Source organism: Nerophis ophidion, linkage group LG11 (assembly GCF_033978795.1).
Source record: "Nerophis ophidion isolate RoL-2023_Sa linkage group LG11, RoL_Noph_v1.0, whole genome shotgun sequence".
Classification (NCBI taxonomy): Eukaryota; Metazoa; Chordata; class Actinopteri; order Syngnathiformes; family Syngnathidae; genus Nerophis; species Nerophis ophidion.
This window is the reverse complement of record NC_084621.1, coordinates 40759776-40782986: the sequence shown is the minus strand read 5'-3', so window position 1 is coordinate 40782986 and position 23211 is coordinate 40759776. Positions and strand designations below refer to the sequence as shown.

Below are 23211 nucleotides of genomic sequence, written 5' to 3'. Positions count from 1 at the left end.
TTTGGATTTTGAAGCCTCCACTGTATTGTACATTGGACTTCAAAACATTCACAGAAGTTCCATAGAAAAGTGACAATTCTGTGATAAATTAGCAAGGGGGTTTTCATGTAGACATTAAATATCTTCAGGGTAGTTCTGAGAAGGTTTTAGCAGAAGGTGGTCCAACATGTTTTCTCTCCTCCTGCTTACTCATGCCTTCAAACATGAGGATCCTACAAAGGAGGAAATTTGACATTCAGTAAATCCACTTTTTTCTTCCCCAAATACAAACAAAGATGTCCCACTCACAGTTTTAGAATGGCATTTCTTTCCCCCAGCATCATAGCAAGGAAATCCTCATAGCTGAAAGTTTCCTTGGACGTTCCTCCACACACTTCTGACATCATTTTCTTCAGCTCCATGTGAGTCTTAGCCACTCCCAGTTTCTCCAGCATCCGTTTTAACCCCATCATGTCTAAGAAACAAAGAACGCGGTGATATAGAATTAAAAAATAATAATAATAAATACAAAAATCTAAAGTTGCTTACCGATGTCGCCTTTGTCATTCAGATCAAACTCCATGTATTTTTCTGCAGCAAGAAAACAGTTGAGTCAGACTGCGAGTACATTTTACTGAAATGTTTGCACTGTAGAGATGTGTTACTTTTAAATATGTCCAGCTTTACAGCCAGGTCTTCCACTTTTGCATACTGCTCATCGGACAGAAAAGCCTTCAGGTAAAACATTTATTAGTTTCTCAACATTGTGGTGTATTGACTTAAACAGTCACATGATCTGAGTGTAACAAGTCACCTCATTGATGGATTTAAGTTTGTCTTCTTGGTGAGACTTAAGGATGCCGAACGCTTTCCCGCCTGCCACCCAAACAAACAAGGCACATTTGACATTTTGACATTTTCAATGATTAACTCCTGTTTGAAAAAGTTTAGCAAAAAGCACCAACCTTGAGTACTGCGGTCCATTTGTGCTCTGCGGAACAGAAAGCTGCACAATCCGCTGTTGCTTCTTCAAAGTGAGCTGAAAGAGGAAGTCAAGTGACATTTTGCTTGGTTTCATACGTGACTATTTAAAGCCACAACCAGGCATTCACACTTTTTCACAAGAACTGTGTTGTACAATATGTGCACACCTTACAGTTCACATTCATTCACGTTTTACTGCCACGCATGTGAAAGTCGGATGTTGCTCAAAGCACCTATGGGCGTAGTAATGACGAAATGTACATTTCCTAGAGATATTGTATAGTAATATTCATGCTGTAGTAATATAGAGTCGTGATCAAAAGTTTACATACACTTGTAAAGAACATAATGTCATGGTTGTCTTGATTTTCCAATACCTTTTACTACTCTTATTTTTTTGTGATAGAGTGATTGGAGAACATACTTGTTGGTCACAAAAAAACATTCATGAAGTTTGGTTCTTTTATGAATTTATTATGGGTCTACTGAAAATGTGACCAAATCTGCTGGGTCAAAAGTATACATGCAGCAATATTAATATTTGCTTACATGTCCCTTGACAAGTTTCACTTCAATAAGGTGCTTTTGGTAGCCATCCACAAGCTTCTGGTTGAATTTTTGACCACTTCTCTTGACAAAATTGGTGCAGTTCAGCTGAAAGTGTTGGTTTACTGCAATGGACTTGTTTATTCAGAATTGTCCACACGTTTAAGTGAGGACTTTTGGAAGGCCATTTTAAAACCTTAATTCTATCCCAATTTAGCCATTCCTTTACCACTTTTGACGTGTGTTTGGGGTCATTGTCCTGTTGGAACACCCAACTGTGCCTAATACCCAACCCCCGGCCTGATAATTTTTGGTTGTCCTGAAGAAGTTGGAGTTAATCCTCCTTTTTCATTGTCCAATTTAAAGCACCAATTGGTAGAAAAACAGGCCCAGAGCATAATACTACCACCACCATGCTTGACGAAACAAAATTTGAGCTTTTGGCCATTATATCAATCAATCAATGTTTATTTATATAGCCCTAAATCACAAATGTCTCAAAGGACTGCACAAACCACTACGACTACGACATCCTCTGAAGAACCCACATAAGGGCAAGGAAAACTCACACCCAGTGGGACGTCGGTGACAATGATGACTATGAGAACCTTGGAGAGGACCCCCCCTTGGGGACCAAAAGCAATGGATGTCGAGCGGGTCTAACATGTTACTGTGAAAGTTCAATCCATAGTGGATCCAACACAGCCGCGACAGTTCAGTTCAAAGCGGATCCAAAACAGCAGCGAGAGTCCTGTACACAAGAAACCATCCCAAGCGGCGTCGGATCAGCAGCGTAGAGATGTCCCCAACCGATACACAGGCGAACGGTCCATCCTGGGTCCCGACTCTGGACAGCCACTACTTCATCCATGGCCATCGGACCGGACCCTCTCCACAAGGGAGGGGGGGTACAGAGGAGAAAAAGAAAAGATGCGGCAGCTCAACTGGTCTAAAAAGGTCTATTTAAAGGCTAGAGTATACAAATGAGTTTTAAGGTGAGACTTAAATGCTTCTGCTGAGGTAGCATCTCGAACTGTTACCGGGAGGGCATTTCAGAGTACTGGAGCCCGAACGGAAAACGCTCTATAGCCCGCAGACTTTTTTTGGGCTTTAGGAATCACTAATAAGCCGGAGTCCTTTGAACGCAGATTTCTTGCCGGGACATATGGTACAATACAATCGGCAAGATAGGATGGAGCTAGACCGTGTAGTATTTTATACGTAAGTAGTAAAACCTTAAAGTCACATCTTAAGTGCACAGGAAGCCAGTGCAGGTGAGCCAGTATAGGCGTAATGTGATCAAAAAACTTTCTTGTTCTTGTCAAAAGTCTAGCAGCCGCATTTTGTACCAACTGTAATCGTATAATTCTAGACATGGGGAGACCCGAAAATAATACGTTATAGTAATCAAGCCGAGACGTAACAAACGCATGGATAATGATCTCAGCGTCTTTAGTGGACAAAATGGAGCGAATTTTAGCAATATTACGGGGATGAAAGAAGGCTGTTTTAGTAACGCTTTTAATGTGTGACTCAAACGAGAGAGTTGGGTCCCAGATTCTTTACCGAGTCGCCTTGTTTAATTGTTTGGTTGTCAAATGTTAAAGTTGTATTATTAAATAGAGGCTGGTGTCTAGCAGGACCGATAATCAGCATTTCCGTTTTATGGCGTTGAGTTGCAAAAAGTAAGCGGACATCCGTTGTTTAATTTAATTAAGACACGCCTCCAGCTGACTACAATCCGGCGTGTTGGTCAGCTTTAGGGGCATGTAGAGTTGGGTGTCATCAGCACAACATAATACCAAGCAATATGTTTGGAGGAGAAAAATGAGGCCTTTAATTCCAGGAACACCAAGCCTAACATCAAGCATAGTGAGGAGTGGTCAAGGATTCAACAAGAAGCTTGTGGATGGATACCAAAAGCGCCTTATTGCAGTGAAACTTGCCAAGAGACATGTAACCAAATATTAACATTGCTGTATGTATACTTTTGTAAAAAATTAAAACAACTTATTTCTCCAAATAGTGCAACTTTTTCTAGTAGTACTCTTTTTTTTTTTTTTTTGTAAAATTGTATTTTATTAACATTTTCCCCCCAAAATTAGAACTCTAACATTGCAACATTTTCTTCTTATAAAAATCCTCATAGCTCATCCATTCATTTTCTACTGCTTATTCCCTTCGGGGTCGCCTAAAAAAACGACTCCAAACATAGCATTTTTCTTCTTATTATATTACAACATAAGTTTTTTAAACTGCTTATTTTGTCCAAATACAATATAGCAACTTTTTTGTAATATTGCATTTCCTTTTCCCAAATATTGACATTAAAACTGTTATTTCTGAAAAAAAAAACCAAAAAAACTTTCTATTGTAATATTTCAAAATTCGGCTAAAATCGCTTTTTGTATCATATGTATTTTTTGGGGGGTAATAACAGCTTTTTTCTCTTACAAAATAACTTTTTTTTTTTTAAAAATCAGCAAAAACTGACTACTACTGTATTCTCCAAATAGCGTATTTTTTTTTATTCTCGTGATAATACATTATATTGATTTTTTCCCAAATGCAGTATTACAACTTTCTTTTGGTAATATGTTTCTTTTTCAAAAAAATGAAAAAAAAAAATCCTCTCTTGTAACATTAAAACTTTCAACTTCTCAATATATTGACTCGTATTCTCCAAATATTGCAACTTTTTTAAATGTAATATAAAACATCCTTAAATTTGACATTTTTCTTCATATTGCAACTTTTTTAGTCGTTTTATCAAATAAAAAAAAATTGTTCTACATTTTGCTACTTTTTTCTCTAAATATTGTGATTCTCCCAAACCCCCTGTATTACAAGCTTTTTTTCTCCAGGACTTTACCTTTTTCCCTTTTTAATTATGACCTGTAATTCCTTTATATGAGTGACTAGAACTGTAGACAGAAATATTTCCAATCATCGTGTAATGTTGTTCTTTCTCCACGCGGTGTCACTGTTTCTCATAACGATTATCAGAAAAAAAAAACATTCTCAGGATGAAAATTCCATTTAATTTGAAAAAAAATGTGCGCATATAAATGTAATGCCTCAATGTACATTTTGTTTGTAACAGCGGGTATGAAATATTCCACATTTAGTACATAGAAGTGCGGAATATGTATTTGCATGTTTTTAAACAATATTATTGTCGTGGCCGTGCAATAACTTTGTAAGGCTTGATCTTGAGCACCACACTAGCCACGCCCCTCACGTCTGGTAGACATGTTTCTCCGTCAGGAAGGACAAAGTAGAAATCCCGGAGCAAATAAGCCGTGAGGAGAAACAACTCCGTTTTGGCAACTGCCTCGCCCAAGCACAGACGAGCGCCAGTCCCGAAGGGGATCAAGTTTTTGGGGGAAGATCCTCCTCCCTCTAGAAAGCGCTCTGGCAGACAGAAAGATGTGATAATGCAACATGGGACACTAAATACAAACAAATATAATGTTTGTTATCAAGCACAAACCTGGTTTGAAACTGTGCGGCTCGCTCCAAACTGCAGGATCGTGGTGAGCTCCGAAAAGATTAGGAATAATCATCGTGTTCTTGGGAATAAAGTAACCTGCAATGCTGACGTTTGCAAGTGCAAGAAAAAAACCAAAACCCACTTAGATCATAATATCAAGAATATTAAATGTAACAAGTTTTAATCACATATCAAAACACATTTAGTTGGATCTCAGTAAGTGTGTGTAAGAATGAAGTATTAACGTGCACTAATAATTATTTATTTATTTTTATTGGTATTACATATAGAGTATAATGTGAATAAATTGAGAATAGAAAGTGAACTAAAGTTAGCAAATGCTAAGTAAAGAAAAAGGGGTAGGATTAAATAGGCTCTGCTTCTTCCTACTCCTTTTCGAACATTTTGAATGGAGAAACTGGAAATTGTGATGGATCATGTTGTATGCTTGCATGTTCCAAATAAACTCTAACTCAACTCAACTATAGCAGAATAAATTAGTGCTTTCATTTGATGTGGCTTTTGCAATCCTGATTTTGTGTTGTGTTGGAACAGGGGTAGTTTGTGCTATCAGTTTGTGCTCATGGACTTGGATTGATCAGTTTTTGTCGAAGTGATGCAAGAACTCCAAAGCAATTTCCAAACTGCCTCCAACAAGTTCCATTCAATTTGATTTTTAATGCCTCAATGTAGATTTAGTTTGACATTGTGTAAGTCAGGGGTCCCCAACCTTTTTTCCACCAGGGACCGGTTTAATGTATGCATTATTTTCACGGACCGACTTTCCACGTGTGTCAAATAAAAACAGCAAAAAAAAAAGAGAACTCCCTACAATGCTGAAGTAGTGGGAGCCCTGAGCGTGTTTGTTTGCAAAAAGATGGTCCTTTGCCCGTTGATGGCATATACTATGCACCAGTGTTTCTTAACCATAGGACTAACCATTCTAGGGGCCAGCGAGCGGCTCCTAGAATTTAATATATCTGTTCTTTTCACCGGTGGTACGCATAGGCCACAGCGGTACTGAATTGCAATACACTTTTCCACCACTTGTGGCAGTAATGACAGCAAAAAACAAACAGAAGAAGTCTGGCACTAATGTCATAAAGACATTTCTTTAGCGCAACAATTATGACTTAAGTGGTGAACCTATATTTTCATTTGCACTTAAATTTTATTGACAGTTTAGTTCAACATCCATCCATCCATCCATTTTCTACTGCTTGTCCCTTTCGGGATCGTGGGTGGTGCTGGAGCCTATCTCAGCTGCATATTTATTATTAATTTAGTTTATTTTAGCACAACATATTATATATTGTTTGTAAATGTATTTTGTTTAATCAGCCTGACCTAAGCACCAAGGTATATTTGTCAAATTAATGATATGATCTTTGTGATTAATACTTGCTTTTTTATACTTTTATAAGGTAGTGAACTGTAAGTAGGTTAGATATTTTATTTTTATTGAATATGATTAAAATCAAGAGTAAGCTTACTAATTTCGTGTTAATATTGGAGTGGTCCCTGGGTACCTCTGTCGTGGAAAAGTTGGGTCCTTAGGTCAAACAGGTTAAGAACCCGTGCTATATACAACGACCCTGCAGATGGCAATGAACTTTTGGCTACAACCTGGCACATTAATATGCTATATGTTCATTAATGTACATTAATTTACTATAAAAAAATGGTGACTTCCTATCAGGAGTTGTAATATACATCTATGAACAAACTTATTGTTGTGTTTAGTGGGACAGGCGAAAGTTAAGTTGGAGAAAATGCGTTAGTTTATAAATTAATTCCGGTTCATGGACCGGTGGTTGGGTACCACTGGTGTAAGTCATACACCGACTGACCACTTACTTCAATGTGTAAACAACCCAATCAGATCAAAAAGATCACTTTTGATTGACCCTGTCAAAAATATATTTGTTGTTGAGTACTGACAGCTGTTTTCAATCGTATTCAGAGTCATGTACATAAATGAGCTGACTAATATTAGAATATACCCTCAACAACAATATGTATTGGATCTAATGAGATCATGCTAATTTACATGATGAAGTGGTGGTAAATAATACATTAGATATTAAATGAGTTTAATGTCACTGACCTGCTATCTCGGATTGTTCTGTGAGGTACCGCCAGAGGAGCAACAGGCCTGAGTCGGAGCACCTCGTTAATGAGGGCACACAGGACGGGAAGATTGTGCCTCTCGCTGTATTTTGGGTAGTGACCCTCTGAAACGCTGCACAGCTCCTCATAGACCTGAGTCTGGACCTGAAGGAGCAAGTAGGAGAAGGTACAGTATCCGTATAGTACTTGTTCAGTATGTGAAGATTTGTATTCCACTTGCCTCTGGGCGGTGCAAGAGGAAAGCGATGGTCCAGTTGAGCCAGGCGGCGGTGGTCTCTGTCCCTCCAATGAGAAGGTCCACAGTGGCCATGTGGACATGAGTGTCTGTCAGGAGCTGAGGGCCAACAACCACAACATCCTTTGTGCTTTATACAACGACATAAATGTCTTATTCAAAAGAATGAAGTGATGGATGGATGACCTCGCCATGTTCGCTGTCGAGGCCCTCCAGGAAGTAGCCTGTGATGGTCTCTTCTGGTTTCTGCTCTTGGGCCTGCACATTCAGAAATGAAGGGGGGTGCACCTTGAAACCTTTTTGTCCGATAGTTATGCTAAAAGCCAACCAAAGTACGTCAATATATGCATAACTAGGTGAACAAAACATCCATGTTAGCTTTGTTTTATAGGTGTCAAAAGAAATGAGTGTAATATGTAACTAGAGTTGTCAAAAATAACAAGTTAGCTTGTCAGCTACTCGCATAGTGGTAGTTGATGCGACCCCAGGATGCAGAGATAGGAAGCGACATGCAGGTAATAAGGAGGTTCAATGACCAAAAGGCACAAAATGGACATTGGTTGCAATAAACCGGTGTCACAAGGAAGACAACACTCACACATAAACCCTGCTCATTAATGATCAGAGGCACGTGAGTCCACTGATTACTAATCAGGAGTGGGTGCGAAAACACCGCTCAGAAACGAGACATCATCAAAACAGGAAGTGGAACAAAAAGCGTGCGAGACAGGAAGTAATACTTAACACTGGAAAACAACACACAAAAACCAAAACTGTCATGTACTGTATATCATGACACATAACTCATGCAATTAATCATAAAAAATATTACATTAATCTAGTGTATACACTAGGGCTGTGAATCTTTGGGTGTCCCACGATTCGATTCAATATCGATTCTTGGGGTCACAATTCGATAATATATCGATTTTTTTCGATTAAATTCGATTCTCGATTCAAAAACGATATTTTCCCAATTCAAAACGATTCTGTATTCATTCATACATAGGATTTCAGCAGGATCTACCCCAGTCTGCTGACATGGAAGCAGAGTGGTAGATTTTTTTTTCTAAAAAAGCTTTTATAATTGTAAAGGACAATGTTTTATCAATTTATTGCAATAATGTAAATTTGTTTTAACTATTAAAGGAACCAAAACTATGACTTATTTTATCTTTGTGAAAATATTGGAAACAGTGGGTTGTCAAGCTTATGAGATGCGATGTAGGTGTAAGCCACTGTGACACTATTGTTCTTTTATTTTTATTTTTATAAATGTCTTTGGTAATGTCAATGAGGGATTTTCAATCCCTGCTATGCTGAAATTATAATTAATATTGAAACTGTTGTTGATCATTTTAATTTTTGGTCCACTACTTTAGTTTTTTTCTGTGTCGTGTTTGTCTCCTCTAAATTGCTCTGTTTATCGCAGTTCTGAGTGTTGCTGGGTCAGGTTTGGTTTTGGAATTGGATTGCATTGTTATGGTACTGCTGTGTAGTGGTTTGTTGGATTGATAAAAAAAAATATTTTTTTAAACATGGGAATTGATTCTGAATCGCACAACGTATTCGATTCGATTTGTGTTTGAATCGATTTTTTCCCACACCCCTAGTATACACAGTATGTTATGCAATCAATTTTGACTGCACATGTAAGCGATAGAAAATGGATGGATGGATGCTCCTTTACCATCTAATCTATTCTAACAATACAATGGCATTAATGTCCAAACATTGGTGACTTTTGTAATTTAATTGAAATTATGCAAGCAATTCATACAAATAGTAATAATTGAGATTAATCTAAATTTAAATTGGCTTAAAAAGATTAATCGTTTGACAGCTCTACTAAACTAATACCATATCTCAGTAATAATGAATTCATTTAACTTTTACAATCAGTTGAGGACCAATAAAGATTAAAAAAAAGGCTGCAACGCGCAGTCTGGACAGTCCCTGATTTAGTCTCCAATCTGGGATGGTGCATGGACCCAGTATCAATAAACTTCATACGCATCTTGAAAAATTACAATATCTTGGAATAGTTCAATTATTTGTCTAGTACAATCAAAATAAATGTGTTTATATTGTGGATATTTTAATTTCTTAATTTTGATGACTATATAAAAATAAATGGTCAATGAATATTATAAATGCAAATTTAGTATCGCATTTAAATGTTGTGTTAAAAGTTCAATACTGTAAGTTCAAAATCATTGATCATTGCCTTTGCGGATTACATTTATTCGTATACTTTGCACATTTTTAAAATAAAGACTTTTAATGAACTATGGACTACTACTAATATTGAGTGTTTATTTACACGAACTATAGTAAAACACTCCTCCACACGCCATCAGCCTAATTTGTATAAACTGCCCTGAACTGTGAAATGCGGTGGAACCACAAACCACTCACTTCTACAGGAACTTATAGATCCAAGAACCAGAGATTCCAGGAACCAAAAGTTCAGCTTTGGGTGGAAAAGGGCCTCCTGATATCAATAATTTGATACATTTAGAGCTTTTGTTGAAAAAGGGCCTCCTGATATCAACATTTTATACATTTGGAAGACTGTTTGAGAAAAGCGGTTGGATTAAGTCATGTGATATTAAAATCATCTGTGCCGCATCAATGAGAAATGCAAAATTACTTCAAAGGCAGTCCCTATTTTTGGTTTATATTTAGGTTTATGTGTGTGTGTATTATATTGTCTTCTTTAATATATCCCAAACATACCTCAAATTGTGTATATGCTTTGTGTTGTATCTGTATATTATTTGTGTCTGTGACAGATTTCCTGCCATCACCGTGTGTGTTGCGGGGACACTTGACACACGACGCATCATAGCAGGTTTGATTCGGCTTTATTGCTTTATTGCCCCGCCTCCTGGCCTCCATCCTGGCCAGGGCTGTCTCTCTCAGCCCGCTGTCGGCCCGTCGGCTGCGTCTCTCCACAGTGTCCAAAGGCAATTGCGTGGCCAAAGTATGACCATTGGTATCATTGGTATCAAGCTCAGTTTTATCACTAGTAGTTAATACAGTTTTAATTTTTTAAAGCATATTCTAAATTGTTTTAGTCCTAAATACAGCATTTTCATGCATAAACATGAATAAATAAACTAAAAATGTCAATACTACAGTAATATTGGCCACTTGAGGAGACCAAACCAATCAGAACACGCTGTTCAGTATCGTGGTCACTGATTGGCTCAGCCTCAGTTGGCATTAACATTTAGGGTTAAAAGAATGTAAAGGTGGTTAAAGGGTTTTAGTTCATGTCTAAAGGGCTCTCGTAATGTTAAAAAAAACTTATTTGGAGAGTCGTAAACAGGTTTTTATGCTCTAGCTATGAAAATATTTGCTTCACAATGAATGATTCTTACTTTCTTGTGGTCATATCCAGAACCATTTAACAGTGATAAACGAGGCACCACTGTACTGACCTTGTAGTGGTTGAGGTGTTTTCTTATGATGTCATCGCGCTTGGTCACCTCTTTCATGAGACGAGAGAAAACAGGGTTGGGGAATATCTTGGTTGGGGAAAAATTCAGTTGTTAGTAACTACCGGTATATCAAGTTTTGTTTGATTTATTATGAGATCAAGTTTTACTGACTCGAAGCAAAGGGAATGAGTCCAGGGCTGATATCCAAGCAGATCCCCACAGAGCGACGATCTCATTCAGACACTTGTGTAACTCCTGCAGCTCCGGAGAACTCTTTTCATACTAAAATGCCATGATTTACAATTATGGCTGATTCACACAAACATCTACTAAATGATACTCACGTCTTTCCCAAAAGTCAGTGTGGTGATCACATTACTGGCTGCCACTGTGAAGTCCTCAGACAGATCAACAGCACTGCCTTGGTAGTCCATCAGAACCTGCACTTACGATACATAGACGATTGTATGTGATACCAGACATTTGCAGGTAATTCTGGCAGTTGCTAAATGTAGAATACACGTCAATTTACAACTGGCCATCACACAACTACCTTGGCATTGTAGTAAATCAGCGTCTAAACATGTGTTGCCTGGACAAGTAGCCACGTCAATGCAGTATGTGTAGAAATCTTTATTTATAATTGAATCACTTGTTTATTTTTCAACAAGTTTTTAGTTATTTGTATATCTTTTTTTCCAAATGGTTCAAGAAAGACCACTATGAGCAATAGTTTGCATTGTTATACAATTTAATAATTCAGAAACTGATGACATAGTGCTGTATTTTACTTCTTTATCTTTTTTTTTCAACCCAAAATGCTTTGCTCTGATTAAGGGGTACTTGAATTAAAAAAATGTTCACAGGGGGGTACATCTCTGAAAAAAGGTTAAGAACCACCGCTCTAAAAGCCGTCAATGTTATTGTCACATATGCATGCACAGTAGATGGCAGCACTTTGTTGTGACAATGTTGTGACACTCCTGTTTAAGAGTGTCACAACATTGCTGTTTACGGCAGACAAACTGCCTTACGGTAGACGAAAACGTGACTGCTGTTGATGTGTCTTCTTGCTGCGCTGGGAGGACGATAATGAGACTGCCTAACAATAAACCCACATAAGAAACCAAGTATTTGCCCTCGATCATTCTACAGTTATAACGTCATTGGGCAGACACTCTGTTTATATTTTGGAAAAGTGGACGTGAAAACAGGCTGTCGACACGTCACTCGGGTACGCATGGAGCTGGAGGGGGTGTGGCCTCCAGCTCCGCATGAATTTCGAGAGATTTTCGGGAGAACATTTGTCCTGGGAGGTTTTCGGGAGAGGCGCTGAATTTCGGGAGTCTCCCGGAAAATCCGGGAGGCTGGCAAGTTTGGGTTGGCACATTGTGTAAATGGTAAATAAAAACAGAATACAAACCCCGTTTCCATATGAGTTGGGAAATTGTGTTAGTTTGAAATATAAACGGAATACAATGATTTGCAAATCCTTTTCAACCCATATTCAGTTGAATGCACTACAAAGACAAGATATTTGATGTTCAAACTCATAAACTTAATTTGTTTTTTTTTTGCAAATAATAATTAACTTAGAATTTCATGGCTGCAACACGTGCCAAAGTAGTTGGGAAAGGGCATGTTCACCACTGTGTTACATCACCTTTTCTTTTAACAACACTCAATAAACGTTTGGGAACTGAGGAAACTAATTTTTGAAGCTTTGAAGGGGGAATTCTTTCCCATTCTTGTTTTATGTAGAGCTTCAGTCGTTCAACAGTCCGGAGTCTCCGCTGTCGTATTTTACGCTTCATAATACGCCACACATTTTCGATGGGACACAGTTCTGGACTGCTGGCGGGCCAGGAAATTACCCGCACTCTTTTTTACGAAGCCACGCTGTTGTAACACGTGCTGAATGTGGCTTGGCATTGTCTTGCTGAAATAAGCAAGGGTGTCCATGAAAAAGACGGCGCTTAGATGGCAGCATATGTTGTTCCAAAACCTGTATGTATCTTTCAGCATTAATGTTGCCTTCACAGATGTGTAAGTTACCCATGCCTTGGGCACTAATGCACCCCCATATCATCAGCGAGGCTGGCTTTTAAACTTTACGTTGATAACAGTCTGGATGGTTCGTTTCCCCTTTGGTCCGGATAACACTATGGCGAATATTTTCAAAAACAATTTGAAATGTGGACTCGTCAGACCAGAGAACCCTTTTCCACTTTGCATCAGTCCATCTTAAATGATCTCAGGCCCAGAGAGGGCGGTGGCGTTTCTGGATGTTGTCGATAAATGGCTTTTGGTTTGCATAGTAGAGCTTTAACTTGCACTTACAGATGTAGCGACAAACTGTATTTAGTGACAGTGGTTTTCTGAAGTGTTCCTGAGCCCATGTGGTGATATCCTTTAGAGATTGATGTCGGTTTTTGATACTGTGCCGTCTGAGGGATCGAAGGTCACGGTCATTCAATGTTGGTTTGCGGCCATGCCGCTTACGTGGAGTGATTTCTCCGGATTCTCTGAACCTTTTGATAATATTATGGACGGTAGATGTTGAAATCCCTAAATTTCTTGCAATTGCACTTTGGGAAACGTTGTTCTTAAACTGTTTGACTATTTGCTCATGCAGTTGTGGACAAAAGGGTGTACCTCGCCCCATCCTTTCTTGTGAAACACTGAGCATTTTTAGGAAGCTGTTTTTATTCTCAATCATGGCACCTACCTGTTCCCTATTAGCCTGCACACCTGTGGGATGTTCCAAATAAGTGTTTGATGAGCATTCCTCAACTTTATCAGTATTTATTTCCACCTTTCCCAACGTCTTTATCTATTTTTGCTGTCATCAAATTCTAAAGTTAATGATTATTTGCAAAAAAAATATTTTTATCAGTTTGAACATCAAATATGTTGTCTTTGTAGCGCATTCAACTGAATATGGGTTAAAAATGATTTGCAAATCATTGTATTCCGTTTAAATTGACATCTAATACAATTTCCCATCTCATATGGAAACGGTGTCTGTCAAATGATTTCAGAAATCATTTTCAATCTATATTCAATTGAATAGACTGCAAAACAAGATATTTAATGTTTGAAATGGTAAACATTGCTATTTTTGGCAATATTAGCCCATTTGGAATTTGATGCCTGCATCATGTTTTAAAAAAAGCTGGCACAAGTGGCACTAAAGACTGAGAAAATTGAGGAATGATCATCAAACACTTATTTAGAACATCCCACAGGTTAACAGGCTAATTGGGAACAGGTGGGTGCCGTTCTATTATCAAACTATGTTGTTTTTGGTATTGTGCACATCAGGACCCATCCGTCCATCCATTTTCTACCGCTTATTCCCTTTCGGGGTCGCGGGGGGCGCTGGCGCCTATCTCAGCTGCAATCGGGCGGAAGGCGGGGTCTTTAAGGGCAAAACCACAAAAGATTTAAATCTTTTTTTTTAGAACACCACTTCCCTCCATCCTGAAGCCGGATTTGAATAGAAGATGTGAGACTACTGGTCTGGGTAAGGAGTCAGTTAAATTACAACAAGTTTTTTCTGCTTTGATTGTTTCAGAGTTGGACATGTGTTCTACTGAGGTGGCAAGCTATGATGCGTGCAGTTTATCAAAGCAACAAACAAACAATCGGAACATGCGTTCTACTGAGATTGGCAAACTATGATGCGTTCAGTTTATCAAAGCAACAAACAAACAATCGGAAAATTCCCGTCGTATCAATTCCTAGATATGGTCGTAATTATACTAAATGCACTGGGCATAATAAACACAACATTATTAATATTGCTACTACGGATAATTTGATCAACAATTCCCTAAAACAGCCCACTACCTATAATATAGGTTTTTTAAACATAAGATCATTGTCTCCCAAAATGTTGTTAGTTAATGATATCATCAGAGACAACGATCTTAACGTCATCGGTCTCAGCGAAACCTGGCTTAAACCAAATGACTTTTTTGCGCTAAATGAGGCATGTCCTCCTAACTTTACACATGCGCATATTGCCCGTCCCCTTAAAAGGGGTGGGGGGGGGGTGGGGGGGTCGCACTAATATACAACGAAAACTTTAACCTTAGTCCTAACATAAATAATACATATAAATCGTTTGAGGTGCTTACTATGAGGGCTGTCACACCGCTGCCTCTACAACTGGCTGTTATCTACCGCCCCCCAGGACCCTATTCGGACTTTATCAATGAATTCTCAGAGTTTGTTGCTGATCTAGTGACGCACGCCAATAATATAATCATAATGGGGGACTTTAATATCCATATGAATACCCCATCGGACCCACCATGCGTAGCGCTCCAGACTATAATTGATAGCTGTGGTCTTACACAAATAATAAATGAACCCACGCATCGCAACGGTAATACGATAGACCTAGTGCTTGTCAGGGGTATCACCGTTTCCAAAGTTACGATACTCCCGTATACTAAAGTATTGTCCGATCATTACCTTATACAATTTGAGGTTCAGACGCATGTTCGTCAAACTAATAATAATAATAATAACTGCATTAGCAGCCGCAACATTAATACGGCCATTAAACGACAACTCTTGCTGACCTACTGCCCTCGGTAATTGCACCATTCCCAAAGTATGTGGGCTCTATTGATACCCTCACTAACAACTTTAACGACGCCCTGCGCGAAACCATTGATAACATAGCACCGCTAAAGTTAAAAAAGGTTCCAAAAAAGCGTACCCCGTGGTTTACAGAAGAAACTAGAGCTCAGAAATTATTATGTAGAAAGCTGGAATGCAAATGGCGCACAACTAAACTTGAGGTACACCATCAAACATGGAGTGATGATAGTTTAATAACTTATAAGCGCATGCTTACCCTAGCTAAAGCTAAATATTACTCAAATCTCATCCACCGTAATAAAAACGATCCTAAATTTTGGTTTAGTACGGTAGCATCTTTAACCCATCAAGGGACTCCTTCCAGTAGCTCCACCCACTCAGCTGATGACTTTATGCAATTCTTTAATAAGAAAATTGAAGTCATTAGAAAGGAGATTAAAGACAATGCGTCCCAGCTACAACTGGGCTCTATTAACACTGATACGATTGTATGTACGGCGGATACTGCCCTCCAAAATAGTTTCTCTCGTTTTGAGGAAATAACATTAGAGGAATTGTTACAACGTGTAAATGGAATAAAACAAACAACGTGTTTATGACCCTCTTCCTGGGAAACTTATCAAGGAGCTCTTTGTATTATTAGGGCCATCAGTGCTAAATATTATAAACTTATCACTTTCCTCGGGCACTGTTCCCCTAGCATTCAAAAAAGCGGTTATTCATCCTCTTCTTAAAAGACCTAACCTCGATCCTGACCTCATTGTGAACTACCGACCGGTGTCTCACCTTCCCTTTATTTCAAAAATCCTCGAAAAAATTGTTGCGGAGCAGTTAAATGAACACTTAGCGTCTAACAATCTATGTGAAACCTTTCAATCCGGTTTCAGGGCAAATCACTCCACGGAGACAGCCCTCGCAAAAATGACTAATGATCTATTGCTAACGATGGATTCTGATGCGTCATCTATGTTGCTGCCCCTCGATCTTAGCGCTGCTTTCGATACCGTCGATCAGAATATTTTATTAGAACGTATCAAAACACGAATTGGTATGTCAGACTTAGCCCTGTCTTGGTTTAACTCTTATCTTACTGATAGGATGCAGTGCGTCTCCCATAACAATGTGACCTCGGACTACGTTAAGGTTACGTGTGGAGTTCCCCAGGGTTCGGTCCTTGGCCCTGCACTCTTCAGCATCTACATGCTGCCGCTAGGGGACATCATACGCAAATACGGTGTTAGCTTTCACTGTTATGCTGATGACACCCAACTCTACATGCCCCTAAAGCTGACCAACACGCCGGATTGTAGTCAGCTGGAGGCGTGTCTTAATGAAATTAAACAATGGATGTCCGCTAACTTTTTGCAACTCAACGGCAAAAAAACAGAAATGCTGATTATCGGTCCTGCTAGACACCGACCTCTATTTAATAATACAACTTTAACATTTGACAACCAAACAATTAAACAAGGCGACACGGTAAAGAATCTGGGTATTATCTTCGACCCAACTCTCTCCTTTGAGTCACACATTAAAAGCGTTACTAAAACGGCCTTCTTTCATCTCCGTAATATCGCTAAAATTCGCTCCATTCTGTCCACTAAAGACGCCGAGATCATTATCCATGCGTTTGTTACGTCCCGCCTCGATTACTGTAACGTATTATTTTCGGGTCTCCCCATGTCTAGCATTAAAAGATTACAGTTGGTACAAAATGCGGCTGCTAGACATTTGACAAGAACAAGAAAGTTTGATCATATTACGCCTGTACTGGCACACCTGCACTGGCTTCCTGTGCACTTAAGATGTGACTTTAAGGTTTTACTACTTACGTATAAAATACTACACGGTCTAGCTCCATCCTATCTTGCCGATTGTATTGTACCATATGTCCCGGCAAGAAATCTGCGTTCAAAAGACTCCGGCTTATTAGTGATTCCCAAAGCCCCAAAAAAGTCTGCGGGCTATAGAGCGTTTTCCGTTCGGGCTCCAGTACTCTGGAATGCCCTCCCGGTAACAGTTCGAGATGCTACCTCAGTAGAAGCATTTAAGTCTCACCTTAAAACTCATTTGTATACTCTAGCCTGTAAATAGACTCCCTTTTTAGACCAGTTGATCTGCCGTTTCTTTTCTTTTTCTCCTATGTCCCACTCTCCCTTGTGGAGGGGGTCCGGTCCGATCCGGTGGCCATGTACTGCTTGCCTGTGTATTGGCTGGGGACATCTCTGCGCTGCTGATCTGCCTCCGCTTGGGATGTTTTCCTGCTGGCTCCGCTGTGAACGGGACTCTCGCTGCTGTGTTGGAACCGCTTTGGACTGGACTCTCGCGACTGTGTTGGATCCATTATGGATTTAACTTTCACAGTATCATGTTAGACCCGCTCGACATCCATTGCTTTCGTCCTCTCCAAGGTTCTCATAGTCATCATTGTCACCGACGTCCCACTGGGTGTGAGTTTTCCTTGCCCTTATGTGGGCCTACCGAGGATGTCGTAGTGGTTTGTGTTGTGGTTTGTGCAGCCCTTTGAGACACTACTGATTCAGGCCTATATAAGTAAACATTGATTGATTGATTGATCGAAATCACAGCCAATAGTAGAAAATAATTAAAATATTTTATTCATACTGTTACACTGCCTTCATGTGTTTTTGTCTGATCATATTCATGATTCATAATGTAATAATCAATTGATCTCAAAAATGTAAAGTATCACTATCAGTATGTGGATGATCAATGCTTGTCGTAAAATTTGTAGTATCACCCGAAACTAATATAAAGTTTCCAAACAACTGACGAAAAAATGCTTGTTATATTGTGACAGAAGTGTAGATAGAATCATGTTACAGTAGAACGTAACCAGTTATAAGCAGTAAATTAACAAGTAGGTTAATATTATTTTTGAAAAAATATTCCAATCAGAAATGATGCAATATGTTACAGTCTATGTCAGCAGCCAAATTAGTAACTTGTTTTAAAACAATTCTATTATGGCACGCACGCACAAACATATGTGTGTATATATTTGTGTAAATATGTGTGTTCATATATATATATACATACATACATACATACAATTTTAGCTCTAATTAAACGCCCCAGCATAATCTTGCTTTTACATTACATAAACAAATCCTTTTACCCAACATTATTAGCATGTAGCTAGAAGCAATGGCTAATGACTAGCATAAAAAAGGGCTCGCAAACAAACGGCACACTGCAGAAATACTTCAAAGGTTTTGTTATTTTACTTCATTTTAGTTTGATTGAGTTTTATCATACAGGGGTTTGCTTATTCATACAGTTGTATGACAGCCAGAAAGGCTTCATTGTTACTTAAAACATTTCTTATACACCAAATAAAGGTTTTGTAATGGCAACAGTTTAAGGTTACATTATTTGCTATGGGGAGAAATATAGTCATAAAATTACTCTATACATCTTTGAAACTACAGTCATCGAAACCAGCGGTTCTCAAACATTTTTCACCATATTAGGAAAAAGCTTTGTTCTCCAACTACCACCATAATGACCAACATTAAAATACAGTATCATAGCAGGCCTAGTATTAATTAAAAACAAAGTATTTAACAAGTATATGTTATTTAATATGTTTGGCAAATGTAACATTGCAGACCGTTTGAACAGTAACAGTGTGTTGAAATATTTAAAGGCCTACTGAAATGAGATTTTCTTTTTTAAACGGGTATAGCAGGTCCATTCTATGTGTCATACTTGATCATTTCGCGATGATAAAGTTTGCGACTTTTGGTCGCTAACAGAAAAGCCTTGCCTTTACCGGAAGTCGCAGACGATGACGTCACCCGTTGATGGCTCCTCACATCCTCACATTGTTTTTAATGGGAGCCTCCAACAAAAAGAGCTATTCGGACCGAGAAAACGACAATTTCCCCATTAATTTGAGCGAGGATGAAAGATTTGTGTGTGAGGATATTGATAGCGACGGACTAGAAAAAAAAAAGTTAAAAAAATAAAACAATGCGATTGTATTGGGACGGATTCAGATGTTTTTAGACACATTTACTAGGATAATTCTGGGAAATCCCTTATCTTTCTATTGTGTTGCTAGTGTTTTAGTGAGTTTAATAGTACCTGATAGTCGGAGGTGTGTGTCCACGGGTGTCCTGATGCGCAGTGTCTCAGGGAAGTCGACGGCAGCTTTATTGACGGCGCAAGCTCAGCTGATCTCCGGTGAGAAGCGACTTTTTACCACAATTTTCTCACCGAAACCTGCTGGTTGACATTCGGTCGGGATCCATGTTCGCTTGACCGCTCTGATCCATAGTAAAGTTTCACCTCCGGGAATTTTAAACAAGGAATCACCGTGTGTTTGTGTGGCTAAAAGCTAAAGCTTCCCAACTCCATCTTTCTACTTTGACTTCTCCAATATTAATTGAACAAATTGCAAAATATTCAGCAACACAGATCTCCAAAATACTGTGTAATTATGTGGTTAAATCAGACGACTTTTAGCTGTGTGTGTGTGCAGCGCTCATATTTCCTAACAGTCCGTCACGTCACGCGTACATGTCATCATTACGCAACGTTTTCAAGAAGAAACTCCCAGGAAATTTAAAATTGCAATTTAGTAAACTAAAAAGGCCGTATTGGCATGTGTTGCAATGTTAATATTTCATCATTGATGTATAAACTATCAGACTGCGTGGTGGGTAGTAGTGGGTTTCAGTAGGCCTTTTATTAAGTGATTCTTTGGCACACCACTAGATGGAGCCTGCATTCCACCACATTTTGAGAATCAGTGCGTTACATTTACCTTGCAGAGGAGTGCTGCCTGCTTCTCAATCACTTCATGCAAAGAGTGCTGGCAGCATCGCAGCAAAGCGCCGTGCACCAGACGTCGATGGGCCCTCCACTCGTCATTGTAGTCCCCCAGAGAGATGGAGCGCCCGCCACCAGAGACGATATCCCCTGATGGACACACAAGCGTCACAGTAAATATATATCTATATTTTTACAAGGAAATATCTTTGACTGATTCACCCGTGAATGAAATGGGCCTTCCTGCAAAGTCGGACCATTTCTTGACCAGTGTTTCCCTTATGACCTTACTGCTATTTAGAACCACCATGCCTGGAAAACGAAACAATACTTTGTTGCACTCGCTATTTGCTGCACTAAAAAATGCAAAGGCGTCAAGCCTTACGAGTGTTGCCGCACTTAAGCTGGTAGATGTCCCCGTAGCGCTCTGCCAGATGGGTGAGGTGAATGGGCAGATGGTCGTGGGTCAACTCCATCATGTTGCCAATTAGAAAGTGGCTTGGAGGACTTGGGAGGGAGCAAAGTGAAGAAGAAGGAGGTCGAAGAATCCGACGCAGGGTCTGCCAAATGTGAGAGGAAGCTTTGAGACAGAAGAGAGACAATAAGAGGAAAAGGGCATGATCACAATGATTTATAACCTTCACTACTTTCACTATATTATTATCATTAGTCTGATAGATGTATGGCACATGTCAGATAATCTCTTTGCAGCACATGTCGGGGACAAAAAGTTGTGAAGACTTTCCTCAACACAATGCAAAAAGATCTACGGCAGACACGTCCTGCTGATAAACTTTGGCTGTCATAACATTTAAAAATGATAAAGAGTTTAAAATTAAATGCATGTATTGTAATATTTAGTGCGTTAACACATTTTGTATCATATCTCAGTATTCCAATATTTTACAGTAGACTTAATTATTGTTAGGTCAATCAATCCTTTAGGATGTCAATCAGAATAGTAATGTATTAGGTATTTCAAAAGTATTTGTTACCCTTGCAACCTCAAAAATCAACTAAAAGTATTATTGTTTTGATTTTCATTATTGTTTTTTAAAAACATTTAGTAACGTATGTACTTATTGAAAAAAACGTATTAAAAAGTTTTTTGTTTGTTTCTTAAAGGCCTACTGAAATGAGATTTTCTCATTTAAACGGGGATAGCAGGTCCATTCTATGTGTCATACTTGATCATTTCGCGATATTACCATATTTTTGATGAAAGGATTTAGTAGAGAACATCGACGATAAAGTTCGCAACTTTTGGTGCTGATAAAAAAGCCCTGCTTTTATCGGAAATCACAGACGATGATGTCACAAGGGTGAGGGCTCCTCACGTCCACACATTTTTTGTAATGGGAACCTCCAGCAGCAAGAGCTATTCGGACCGAGAAAACGACAATTTCCCCATTAATTTGAGCGAGGATGAAAGATTCATGGATGATGATATTGATAGCGAAGGACTAGAAAAAATAAATAAAATAAAAATAAGGTAAAAAAAAAAAAGGCAATTGCATTGTGATGGATTCAGATGTTTTCAGACACATTTACTAGGATAATTCTGGGAAATCCCTTATCTTTCTATTGTGTTGCTAGTGTTTTAGTGAGATTAAATAGTACCTGATAGTCGGAGGGGTGTGTCCACGGGTGTCTTGAGGCCAGTGTCTGAGGGAAGTCACGGCAGATACAAGGACGGCGCAAACTCCACAGATCTCCGGTAAGAGGCGACTTTTTAACACAATTTTCTCACCGAAACCTGCAAACAAATGGTCGTGATCCATGTTCGCTTGACCGCTCTGATCCATAGTAAAGCTTCACCTCCGGGTATTTTAAACAAAGAATCACCGTGTGTTTGTGTGGCTAAAGCTTCCCACCTCCATCTTTCTACTTTGACTTCTCCATTTTTAATTGAACAAATTGCAAAAGATTCAGCAACACAGATGTCCAGAATACTTTGTAATTGCGCAATGAAAAGAGACGACTTTTAGCCGTTAGTGGTGAGGCGCTAATATTTCCTGACACTCCGTGACATCACGCGCACGCATTATCATTCCGCGACGTATTCAACAAGAAACTCCGCGGGAAATGTAAAATTGCAATTTAGTAAACTAAAAAGGCCGTATTGGCATGTGTTGCAATGTTAATATTTCATCATTGATATATAAACTATCAGACTGTGTGGTCGGTAGTAGTGGGTTTCAGTAGGCCTTTAAGTCAAGGCAAACATCACTTTTTTTAAGCAGTGTTTTGGATCAAATAAAATAAAAAAGTAATTGTAGATGCTTTCTATTTGTTTTTCTATGTTTGTGTCTCTAAAACACAGTTTAAACTTCTGTTAATTTTTCTTAGTTTTTTGGTTGTATTTATTGTGTTTTTATACAAATTCAAAACAAACATAAATTAGAAAATACTATTTTTAATATGTAATATTTATTTTATATTATTTATTTTTCCTCCAGTGCTTCTGCTGTATAATATATATATATTTTTTTTTTGGTTAAAAATAAATAAATAAGTCAAATAAAAATACAACTCTTAAAATGAAATGCATGGTGCTTAAACTTTTGTGACACAACAAATAATTATTTTTGGTATTTTTTGTCCATAAAAACACTGACGTCTTGGGTTAAAGAAAATTACATTATTTTTATTTTTATTTTTTTCATCTAAAAAACATTTCCTCTATAGCAAGGTTTTGTTGTTTTTTTAATCACAGCATTTAAAATACAGTCTTTTTTGAAACCTCTGATCAGGGTAATAGTTACCTGGTGTTTTTCCATCGTCTCTGGCAGCAGATTTGTAGAAAATGAACGTGAGTGTGAGCATCAGCAAGAGAAGTGCAGCTCCAACACTGAACGCCGTCACCTCTATCGGCATCTTGTGTCTTCCACTCGGCTCGTCTTTAGGAAGCTGCTCATCGTGTTGTTTGCCACATTTATACTGATCTCAGCTGTCTGTGTGTGTCGATATTTTGTTTTTGTTGTCAA

The 23211-nt window shown here is 38.6% G+C and overlaps 2 protein-coding genes across 5 annotated transcripts; both read right to left on the bottom strand.

Moving 5' to 3' along the window:
* Nucleotides 1–1094, bottom strand: LOC133562086 (allograft inflammatory factor 1-like). 2 transcript variants are annotated; one of them, XM_061915938.1, is made up of 6 exons: nucleotides 945–1094; nucleotides 794–855; nucleotides 645–690; nucleotides 529–570; nucleotides 289–454; nucleotides 1–212 (listed from the first exon to the last, which is right to left on the bottom strand). In XM_061915938.1, the coding sequence occupies exons 1-6, from the start codon at nucleotides 961–963 to the stop codon at nucleotides 125–127; spliced, it is 423 nt and encodes a 140-aa protein (XP_061771922.1). In that variant the 5' UTR covers nucleotides 964–1094; the 3' UTR covers nucleotides 1–124. The 2 variants fall into 2 exon arrangements, with proteins under 2 accessions (XP_061771922.1, XP_061771921.1); XM_061915937.1 differs by having other exon boundaries at nucleotides 645–711; nucleotides 945–1089.
* A 3433-nt stretch (nucleotides 1095–4527) lies between these two features.
* Nucleotides 4528–23193, bottom strand: LOC133562082 (steroid 21-hydroxylase). Of its 3 annotated transcripts, XM_061915929.1 has the most exons (13): nucleotides 22990–23115; nucleotides 21845–21980; nucleotides 20610–20804; nucleotides 20447–20536; nucleotides 20220–20374; nucleotides 11158–11253; nucleotides 10985–11095; nucleotides 10814–10900; nucleotides 7554–7625; nucleotides 7353–7466; nucleotides 7110–7276; nucleotides 5003–5106; nucleotides 4528–4923 (listed from the first exon to the last, which is right to left on the bottom strand). In XM_061915929.1, the coding sequence occupies exons 3-13, from the start codon at nucleotides 20701–20703 to the stop codon at nucleotides 4682–4684; spliced, it is 1332 nt and encodes a 443-aa protein (XP_061771913.1). In that variant the 5' UTR covers nucleotides 20704–20804; nucleotides 21845–21980; nucleotides 22990–23115; the 3' UTR covers nucleotides 4528–4681. The 3 variants fall into 3 exon arrangements, with proteins under 3 accessions (XP_061771913.1, XP_061771911.1, XP_061771912.1); XM_061915927.1 differs by lacking the exon at nucleotides 21845–21980 and having other exon boundaries at nucleotides 22990–23193; XM_061915928.1 differs by lacking the exon at nucleotides 21845–21980 and having other exon boundaries at nucleotides 20610–20784; nucleotides 22990–23158.
* Nucleotides 23194–23211: the final 18 nt, after the last annotated feature.

Bases quoted from the DNA above. Each gene is read 5' to 3' on its own strand.
- LOC133562082 (XM_061915927.1), bottom strand. From the start codon at position 23,101: ATGCCGATAGAGGTGACGGCGTTCAGTGTTGGAGCTGCACTTCTCTTG. The intron at 7,626-10,813 runs GTCAGTACAGTG...CTGAATGTGCAG, and splicing joins AACACCTCAACCACTACAAG to GCCCAAGAGCAGAAACCAGA. The intron at 7,467-7,553 runs GTCATCCATCCA...GTTGGCCCTCAG, and splicing joins TCGACAGCGAACATGGCGAG to CTCCTGACAGACACTCATGT.
- LOC133562086 (XM_061915937.1), bottom strand. The intron at 712-793 runs GTGACTTGTTAC...TTTTACCTGAAG, and splicing joins AACTTAAATCCATCAATGAG to GCTTTTCTGTCCGATGAGCA. The intron at 571-644 runs GTAACACATCTC...TTCTTGCTGCAG, and splicing joins AAAGCTGGACATATTTAAAA to AAAAATACATGGAGTTTGAT.